An 11,562-nucleotide genomic window follows, 5' to 3' on the forward strand; every position below is an offset into this window, starting at 1 on the left:
TAGACTTTCTTACATTTGCGTGATTGATAAGTGATAACATGTGCTCTTTAACAAAAATGTTTGTGATCTTTGTACATTTTTTAACATCTACCCATCTATGTTATAGATTACGCTAAAAATAATTTTGAATCTGATAATAATAATATTTTAATTTTTATGAAATACAAAATATTAATAATAATATTATGTTTCATATACTTCGGGCCAATATATAGTTTTGCCCGGCGTATTGTATCGGCAAAATGTGTACAGTGCTGTAGTGTTTTTATATTATTAATAATTTATTATATACATTTTAGCGAATCAATTTTGTATTAATATCATTAATCTTATAATGTATGTACATAATTCACAAATATTACATTAAGCACAAACATTAGATAAATCGTTGGTCTCTATTAATTAATATTTGATGATGACAATTATAACAAAAATTGTTTCTTTATTAAAATAATAGAGGGACGAGAATAAGTATTCAATTATTACATTAAAATTGAGTATAGTTAACTCATAAAAAATAATGTACCTACCTATAATGTTTTTCATATTAAATTGCAAGTTATTTGAAGGTACATTTTTAATAAAAATGATTGAATCTACAACTTACAAAGTGATTTATTGTAGAAAATTAAATCTAACTGGTATACTCCGGGGTAAATTTATTTACAGCAATGGTGGAAAAATAATATAATTACGTTAAATCAGGCTGTGTATTTAAAATCGTTACATAATGGTGTATATATTTACCATAATTTCTAAAAATCAGTAACATTATATTCAACCATGAAACGATATTATGATGTAATATTTTATATTACAATTTAATTTAGCACTGCTTCCTTCTGTAAAAGTGCAATTATTATGACTTAATGTACTGGGTGAATTGAAATAATTTTCTATACTTCTCTTAAAGATGCTAATTTGTACCATGTAGATACATTTTATAGTAACTACGGAGATAAATAAAAGTACAAAATGTAAATCTTAAAAAATACAGTTACATTTGGAAATCAAAATGTGATATATCGACATGAGTAATCAAACAGATTATTTCAGAGGTTTTAGGTAATCTAAATATTTATCACAGAAAGATAGTCAAAAAAATAAAATTGATTTTGTCAAAAACTAACTATAATATTTTATTAGTTTGTATAATTAATAATTATAAGATAATTTATTTTTTCTATTTAGTAAAAAAATATAGATTTTGTTTATACATGAATTTCAAATAAATCATATACATAAATGTATAATTATTTTATGTAATTTATTCAAATTGGTGTTTCCCATGGACGTATAAGACTAATCTCCAAAGACTCACAGCCAAATATTTTATTTTCTATATTTTTCACCTTAAACACCAATTTATATTTTCCATAAAAATATATTTTGGGAAAGCTATGGTCTTCAAGTATCTTCAAGTGAAGCCCTGATGTAACGTATTCACCCTGTAAAAATTTAGAGATTAATTGCTAAAGAATATACCTATATAATATTTGGATGATAAATGCCCATTAGTACACTTTATTATTTATTATAATGATTATATTTATATAATTAATATTGTTTGAAAACAGCTTAATTATATGCCAGAGATTATTATTTATTTATTAATTCGACTATTTTCAAATGTAATTTATGTCCATGATTATTTTTATACATTACCACTGGTAATGGACAGGTAACATCTGGAAAGTTAAAACTCTTCATAACAGAATTCCATGCATTTCCATCGAGTTTTTTAGAAGCACTACATGCTTTTTTGTTATTAACATATTTGAATTTGGTATCCAACCACCAGTTGAACCCCAAGAGATAAAGTTTAAATCAAACTGAAAATAAATAATTTAATATTACTTTAGGTAAAATGAATATTAAACAACATACATTTACAATTCTAGGGGAAGTTACAATTTTACTATGCACAGCTTTTATTTGATTTACAAATTACAAATTTAATAACTTATAATAATTAATAATAGATATATACATATAATTGATGAATAATAAAAAAAAAAACTATTTTTTTTAAGAATTTTTCATCTGAATTAATACATTTTAAAATTAATAATCATATGCATTTCCAGTTTTTTTTCAGTGAAGCTATAGTGTTTATCTGATAACATAATAATATATTCAAAGACTGAGAAAGATTGTTTTGTTTCAACTGAAGTTGTTTGGGCATATTTATTGATAAATAAAATGTATTTATATAACACGTGAAAACAGGGTACCTACACTTTATCATCCATTTCCATGCAAATATTTTTCAATTTTGTTTGCGGGACGTTAAACTAGACAATATATCATAAATTCTCCTATAACTTTCTATAACATTTTTTTGACTTTTGTACTTTGCGCATGTGCATTACAACTTCATTTTTTTTATATGACAACCCTTATTTTGAATATCATTTTAAAATAAATCAATTTTTTTCAAGCAATTTTGATGTATTAACATGTACTCTAAACCCAAAATTGGTGAAATTAGAGCTAGGTATAACTTTAAAAAGAAATGTATTAAATTAAATTTTTTTTTAGTTTACGTATTTTTTCGTTCTGAACACCATAGTATGATACATTATACATTTCTTGTATACATGCAGAGATATGCAAAAACAAATTTCACTACTAGTTTTAAATTATTATGATCCATATTAGGATTACTGATAAAAATTCCAAAATACGAAGAAAAAAATATGCAATTGCATAGAAATCTGTGATTTAAAAATTATAACGAATTTCCAAATACATATTTTTCTATTATTTTTTTTATTTTAAATATTTTTAAAAATCATAATCAAATAATATAATAATTAACTAGCCAAAAAAATAAAAAATAAATATAAATTAAATAATTCCTATGGATATACCTAACTTAATCTATGCATACTTTAAATTCTAATACTCTGTTAAATGTAAGTTACGCAGTTTTTTAACGTAGTAACTTGATTAGTATTGACCAAATATAAAATAGAAGTTTAAAATTACATCCAATAATATTAACCATTGGATTGTTTGTAACTTATAGTAACTCTATATATTCATAAAAAATATATATACATTAATTAAAAATACCTGTATTAAAATGCGAATTTTACAAAATCCTTTTTTAGTGCGCCTGTACATAGTAATAAATAATTACTAATAATAGTACATTCAATCAATATCTCTAATGAATCATTTAGGTAGTTCTTGCTGTACATTAATTATGAAACAGTACTAAGGACTTCTTCTTGTATATGTATTCAGATTCCAATTAACAAGTTTTTTTTCGTTATTTTATTTTTGTTGCCTGCAAGACTTTGTACTATGAAATGTATTCTATAAATATTAAATTAATCGTAATTATACTTACTGTAAAAGTATCGTCAAAAGGTACCAACACTGTTAAATTCCCTTGCAATTCAGTTGAATTTAATATCTTTTTATTAAAATAAAAGTTAGCCAATAATAAATGGTTTTTTGTTGATTCGCATGGATATACTTTTTCAAATACTACACGATACTCTCCCTGTAATAAGATTAATATAAATAAACTAAATAATATATACTTTATATAGAATATATATTATAAAAAATTATGTGATATGAATAATAATCAAAGAAAATATACAATGTATTTAATTAATCAAAAAGGTTATTAATTATTACCATCGGCATAAAACGTTTTTGTGATTGAGAAAATGAAAAAAATCCATTAAGTACAAATACTGTTATTTTTATCATTTTCTCGATACAGTTTTATATCAACAATGATTAAGTATTTCATAAGCTTTGAACAGTAAAAATGAATTTCTAAATATTGATAAATGTATTATATTATTAAATACCTGATTTTTTAACAGAAAAATAGTTATTAAGTAGGTCCGGAAGGAGGAAATATATTATATTCTGTCTCAAAAGTGAATAATAATAATCAATCGGTCGATCGATTGTTGTCCATTTCCACGTATCTCCCACCAATGACCCATACTATTGGGTGGGCCCCAAATTAAATATAATAGTATAACTAAATATAACTAGGACTTAATAGGGTTAGGATTTCAATGCAGTAAAAAATTTAAAAAAATACATTTCATTTACTAAAATTTGCAAAAAACATTTTTTTTTAGATATTAGTTAATATTATTACATTAAATATTAGTTTTTATTAGTACTTATTAGTTATTGTTATTATATGCTATTATTATATTATGTTTTTTTTTAACGTTCTGCGATTAGATCGAAGATTTTTATTCTTCTATAGTATTAAGTCCATTTTAGTTTAGATAGATAGTGCATTTATAGGTAGTACACCAATACCCACTAATAAAAATAAAATTATTATTTTTGAACGAAATTTCTTTAGAATCTAAAATTCGAAAAAAATACCCCACGTTGTACAAAAATTACTAAAAATTATATAAAATGGTAATATGTGATAATGTGAAATAATAACCTAAAAACAAAGAAAATATAAAATAAAATTATTAGGAAATTCTGAATCCAGGGAGCAAAAATAAATGTTGAGCTTCGATAGCATTTTATAGGATCAAAGGAAAAAAATGCAAAACTCATCAACATCTAGCTATACTAAAAATGAATTAAATTTATAATCTTACTACATTCATAATCATATGATTTACAAAGTTATAAAGACATTTTAGATTTATCTAGTAAGTAAAAAAAAAAAAAAAATACTCAATACAGTATATTTTTAAAGTATGAATATAACATTATGAAAATGGAAAATGTTTAGTTCTGCAATATCTAATAATATTGCTAGTATAATATATTCTGCATACTGCATGGATATATGTAATACACTATTATATATATATATATTCATCAAAACAAATAATATGTAGGTACCTATTAAAGATTAATTATAATTTATTGTTGATATATTTATAAGGCATTTGTTTATGATTAATATTGATATGCATGATTTACGGCCTCAAACTACGAATAAGCATAATATTTATATTAAATAAAGATATACATGATATAAATGTATACAATAGGAGTTTTGATGCAATCACGTTTTCATAATTTTCGATGTACTGTCATATTACTCGTTTTTGACAAGGTCATATAAGTTGGTACCTATTACATGATTTGGTATTCCATACAATATAAAATATAACATATTGCGACGTAGCTAAGCTCACAATTCTACGTATTCCAATTTCCAATACTTTATTAAATTAAAATAAAAAATGTATAACGATGATATGTTGAAAATGATGAGTTTAGTAAATCCAGTATATACATACCCATACAAATATGTCATAGAATCATTTATGGTACTTATTTATACAGATAATCGTTGATAATCCTATGCCAAGCAATGTTTACTGTAATATTTTAAATAGATATTCCGATTTATCTATCAGTTATGTTTGGAAGGGTGAAACACGATTGCGGACTGCCACTATGGGCACTATGTGACATAAGATATTCAATTTGTTTGGACCCAAAAAAACTACACAATTTACTTTAGTGTAACACTGCCACGTTGTGCGACACTGTCTACCAAGCCCATCAATAAATTATCGATTTTATGATCGGCTTATCGTTCAGATGTCTCATGTGAACAGCGACTACACCACGGTTCAAGTCATTTAAGATATACACTAAGTGCATCTTGAACTGTGGACTGCACAATAATAATAATAATACAAACGATGATTAAGGTAGTCTTATTAGTGATAATAAATTAATGTAGAATAACTAATAACATTGATATTGTATTTTTATAAGCCCTAAAATATAAATAGAAATAAATAAAAAAAAATTAAAAAAACTTATAAACAAAAATTACAGTATTATAAATGCTGTACAAATTAAAATAGAAAGCGCTTAATATGTGTATCGATTTATTTTTTCTATATGTAAATGATAACTAATTTTTTTCAAATAGCGTAATATGTTTTTGTTATTTTTCTAATCATAACTCTGAATAGTTAATAATTATATCCAAATTTATTTTGGTCATCAATTTTTCTCGACCTTTGTTTATTGATGATAATATCAATAATATTAGGTATTATTGGTTCCATATCTGTATGGTATTTGAGTTTCTTTTAAAATTGATTTAACTAAATGTCTAATTTAAATACATTGAACTAATCGAAGGGTTGTTATAGAATTGGCTATTGTACATGTGCACATATATTATGTCCGGTGAAAACTTTCTGCTCCATTAGTAGTTCTTAAACAGTTATGCTATAACTATTACATTTAAATTAAATGACTTATTGCAAAATATTCATTTAATAAGCTTAGAATTCCACCATTATCGAAGCATTATTTATATATTTTGCAGAATTTGTACTTGGCACAAGTAACTGCCGTTTTTTTTCCGATTACAGCACAATATACTACAGTTAATATACCTAATAAATTATCAGTAGGAAAAAATCAGATGTCTACATAATATCAATATACATTACACTCATTATAAATGCGATAACCTACCTAGATGATTATCGTCGGCATATTACCGGTTTATTCATTTTGTTGTTCAATTCATGAACTGTGAAAATAAGAATGAAAATATTCTTGTTCGTGAAATGGAATTTTAATGTGGTAATTTAATGAACTGAGCAAAAAATTGTCCATTTCATGTATTGGACAATTTTACAACTGGGGCATAACATGTAATAATCCTGTACACGTTTGGTTTGTTAGTAAAAATTAGTATTAAAATCTAAAAAAAAAGAAATATTATGTTTAAAATATATTTATTAATCAAGAAAAAAATTAATCCAGCAATTATATAAAAATCAATGTATTATATAATTTATAATATACGAGTATAATTATTATTTAAATTGAAAAAAAAAACAATTTGGTATATCAATAAATAAAATTAACATAAAAAAAAAAAATGGGATCCTTCAAGGGATGCCTCAATGCCTGGCAGACTAGAAACATCGAAATTGATGGTTATTAAAATAATTTATAATTATTATTTATTGAAAACCAATAAATAAATATGGAGTAGAATAAATAAAAACAGTTTCATTGGTAATTATTATTTTCATTTTTACACAGTGTAGGTATGCAATAACAATAATATTAGAAAAAAGTTAGAAATTATTGTGTATACAAGTGGCGTTCGTAAAGTATATAATAAAAAAACAGACGTATGAAAAAGTTAAGTACGAAAACGTCGAAAAAACACACCATGGTCATTTTAGACTACGTTTAGTGTTTACTGATAAGTGATAAGCACCACAACAACAACTGCAACAGTAAGGCACTATAGAAGTTCTTTAAGTGCTTTAGCAACAGCGGAGACCGGAGAGCGGGCGTGACGCGTGAACATCACGCATCGGTTTTATTCCCAAGGCGCGTCAATAGATGTTTCACATTCAAAATTACACTCCAATTTCAAGAATTCAAGCTCTGACTTAACAAAAAAAATATTAGATAATCGCTAAAAAGAAATATTGATAGAAAATACATATTTGTATAAAAAACTAAAAAAAAAAAAAAATAAATTTATGTTATGTAGTAAATCAGATGGTATAAAAAAATGTTATTCTATTTCTGGCGTGACTTCACAATAGCCTTTCCGACTTTTTATTTTATTTCTTTTTTCTTATAATATTGTTAGCTGTTATTACTGTCATAGAAGAGTTTGAATATTTACATAGTATAAATAGATTAATACTAATCTAAGTATTTAAAATAATTTAACTGGAAAATGTAAAATGCCTATAAAGTATAAATAGCTTAAAATAAGTCTATTGGATTTTATAAATAGATTATTCGCGTTCTGTACCTGCTGTTTTAAACAGTCTAAGGTTCATCGATGGTGTCTATTTGATACGTATATTTCTCAAGGATCAAAAAATAATAAACCAAAATTATTCATTTCGACGAACAGATACGGTTCGGTTACTACTCTATCAGTCGATGAAGTTGATGAACACTCATGTGAGGACGTATTTTTCCTATTTAATCAAAATATCCAGTGGCGTTTTCAAGGAGTAAGGGGGCGGTTTAAAGGGACTAGAGGCCTATAGCCCCCCACAGTGGCTGTATTTTTTATATTGTTCTGAAATATTTAAATTTAAATAAGGAAATTGTCTTATAAATTTTAATTATTTAAAATAGCAAATACGTTTACGGCAAATCTTTATGTTAATATGTTATCAATATGTTTTGTTGTTATTTTCGATTATCAATAACTCAAGTTAAAATTTTTTAGTCTCCCCCCCCAATAGAAAAATTCTGGTTAAATCTCGCCTCTGAAGATATCCATAAAAATTAATTCCAAATTGAAAATATAAGTAACAATTATTCCGTTATCAGCGTATTCATAAATAATCTGCTAACATTAACTAGGTATTTTTTTCTTCATCAATTTGTTGAAATTGATAATATAAATAATAACGCAAACGTGTATCTTATAATTTATAATCCTTTATTGTGAACTATATAATTTATAATGCTGTTTATTTTAAATTGATTACTTACTAATGAGTAACAACTAATGGTTGTGATCGATAATAATAATATGATATTTATACTAGGTACGCGTAATAATTTAGGTATATAAATTGTAAATAATGTGTAACAGTGTGTTTATTGATTTACCACATATCAATAACATATACTATTATTATGCAAAATTTAATCAAAATGGGGTTTCCCATGGTCGTAGAAGATTAATCTCCACAATCTCACAGCTAACTTCTTTATTTTCTTCGTCTTTTAACTTAAACATGACTTTATATTTTCCATAAAAATACACTTTTGGAAAGTTATGATCTTCTAATTTCTTAAAATCAATACCTGGTGTAATATATGTACCCTAGAAAAAATAAAGATTATTTGTTATAAATATGAAAATAAATGTCAATTAGTTCTATATAGATGGTCAAAATAACTTTATTTTATTAAATACACAGAAAAAAAATGAAATTTTTCAAAGTAATATTTTATTTTTATATAAGTATACACCTATTATATATAAACTTGAGTTCATGACATAATATGATTTTTAACTGTAAAAGTATATCGATTACTTTTCAAGCGATTTATATTATATATTTTTTAATTAAATAAATATTAATTATTGAAATGTGAAATTATTTAAATTATAATTTTTGATACACGATTTCATTTTCAAATTATGTAGAATAATTTTATTTTAAAATATTTATATGTATAGAATTTTAAATTGATAAATTATTGTTATAGTTTTTTTTTTCTACAAATATGGTTTTGATCATTTTTCTTGGCCAGAAAACTTGCAAATTTAATTCATGGTTAAAATTAAAACAGTTTTAAAATATTGACAATATTTACATAGGTGCTATTTTTATTATTATTATTATTATTATTATCATTTGAAGCTCAAATTAAAAAAAAATGTTCGGTTGGTTTTTGTTAAAAATTAATTCAACTACATACCAGACTTTGCTAATATACTCGTAATAATGAACTACATATAAAAATAAAAATAGATAATTGTAAGAAATAGAGTCTGTCGAGTGCTCGTGTCTGACATTTCCTATCCTGTTAATATAGTTTTTTGGATGCTATGATAAATTATTGAATTCCAAATTAACACATCCAGTGGCCCTACTCAATTGATTTGCATACTCGGAACTTCTTTGACTTTGACTTATACAATTGTGTTAAGATAAAATTAGATAAACTTCATAGGCCATTATTAATAATTAATAAGGTTAAATCTTTGTATAACGGATTTTATAAAACGAGTTGATGTTAAGTACTTTAATGGGTAGTACCTATAGCTTGAAAATTGCTTATTTTATGTTATTTATATTTTTTTTATTCATATGAATATAAATATTTTCAAATCATCTCGTGTATCTATAGTTAATAGTTATTTTACAATTTATTAATAAATCGTTTTATACATTACCGGTTGTATTGGACAGTTGGAACTTGAAAAGTTAAAACCCTTTATAAAAGTAAACTATACATTTCCTAGGACTTTTTTCGATTGACTACATGCCTTTTTTGCTATGTAAACTAATGAATTTGGTTTCCAACCACCTGTTAAACTCCAAGAAGCAAAGTTTATATCAAGCTATGAACAAAATAATGCATTACTTTAAATAAGACGAACAACGAACAATTAAAATATAATAATTATATAACTAAAAGTAGAAATTAAATGTTTTCTATTTTCATCCATAAAATTAAAAAAATATCCTAGCAAAATAAATATGAGATTCGATATAACTAGGCACATATATTATGTTCACAAAACTATGCTATCTTAAGTCATTACTTTATGTTAATGTAATAACTTAATAATTTTTTGTCCATTAAAAAATAAAATAGTCGTTTGACGTTTAATGTCATGATTAATTTTATTATACTCTATCTTTCTATAATCATTATTCAATATAATATAAGTGGATAATTTTAGCGGAATAAAATATGCAATCATTATATTGATCATAATTACTGGAATATATTATGTTACTTATATGTTATTCACATCCTTAATTAATTATTATATGCTTACGGTAAGAGTATCGTCAAAAGGTATCAGATTTGTTATATTCCCTTTTAATTCAGATGTATTTGATGTCTTTTTATTAAAATGAGCGTTGATAAAAAATGAATGGTTTTTTCTCGATCCACAATGATATACTTTTTCAAATATGACACGATATTCTCCCTAAATTAAGATTAATATAGGTATATTTAAATTACATATATACTTATGTGAATATCATAAATTAATTATATACATGAATAATAATCATACAAATATACAATATAATTTATTTATCAAGTAGGTTATTAATTATTACCAAAGGCAAGTTCGGCATAAAACGATTTTGTGATTGAGAAAATGAGAAAAATCCAATAAGTAAGAAGACTTTTATTTTTAACATTTTTTTGATGATACTTATTTCAACAATGATACTGTTTATTACTATTTTACTAGTTTTCAATAGTAAAAATGAATAATGGTTATAAATATATTATATTGATTCATTTAGAAAGATTGACATGGTTGAGATATAACCTTCAAAATTAAAACTATGGGATGGTAGAACAAATAAAATGTTTCAACTAATTCTGCTTCAGTGCTATATAGTTAATACTGCTAAATTATAATTCATTCAGTGTTTTCTCCTTCATGGTTGACCTCAATAAGGATTTCACTGTTTTATGCACGGAAACCTCTCGCCTGAGCATTTTGAAATTGCTGTAATAAGATACATAAGCATAACTATTTTTAAATTTTTGGAAACACACATTCTAGTTCTTTGATTTTGATATACTTATACATAGAAGGAACAGATATTATGTTTTTATTCATGAAAATCAACTATGAAAAAAGAATACACTCATCTACAAGTTAGTGCAATACCACCAAATACCGGCTTTAATTTACTATTTCACATTTCAGATTTTTTAATAAAAATAATATCAAGACAGTTTGTGGTACCGCTAAATCTGCGGTTACGAATGTCGCAGCATACACTGCATATGGCTTAATCCGAGTCTGATATAGTTACAAAGTTAGTAATATATTATGTTGCTACGGCTTGTTTTTATTTAAATGTACCTGTT

At 24.3% G+C, this 11,562-nt stretch overlaps 1 protein-coding gene and 1 pseudogene across 1 annotated transcript; both read right to left on the minus strand.

Annotated features, from left to right (window-relative positions):
• Nucleotides 1-1,271: 1,271 nt before the first annotated feature.
• LOC132917625 (uncharacterized) lies at nt 1,272-3,729 on the minus strand. Its single transcript, XM_060978454.1, is given in 5 exon segments — nt 1,272-1,448; nt 1,666-1,757; nt 1,760-1,832; nt 3,359-3,514; nt 3,655-3,729. Coding segments are annotated over 5 exon segments (573 nt in total).
• Nucleotides 3,730-8,500: 4,771 nt separating this feature from the next.
• LOC132917626 (uncharacterized) lies at nt 8,501-10,892 on the minus strand (annotated as a pseudogene).
• Nucleotides 10,893-11,562: the final 670 nt, after the last annotated feature.

The sequence above is a fragment of the Rhopalosiphum padi genome, chromosome 1 (assembly GCF_020882245.1).
Source record: "Rhopalosiphum padi isolate XX-2018 chromosome 1, ASM2088224v1, whole genome shotgun sequence".
Classification (NCBI taxonomy): Eukaryota; Metazoa; Arthropoda; class Insecta; order Hemiptera; family Aphididae; genus Rhopalosiphum; species Rhopalosiphum padi.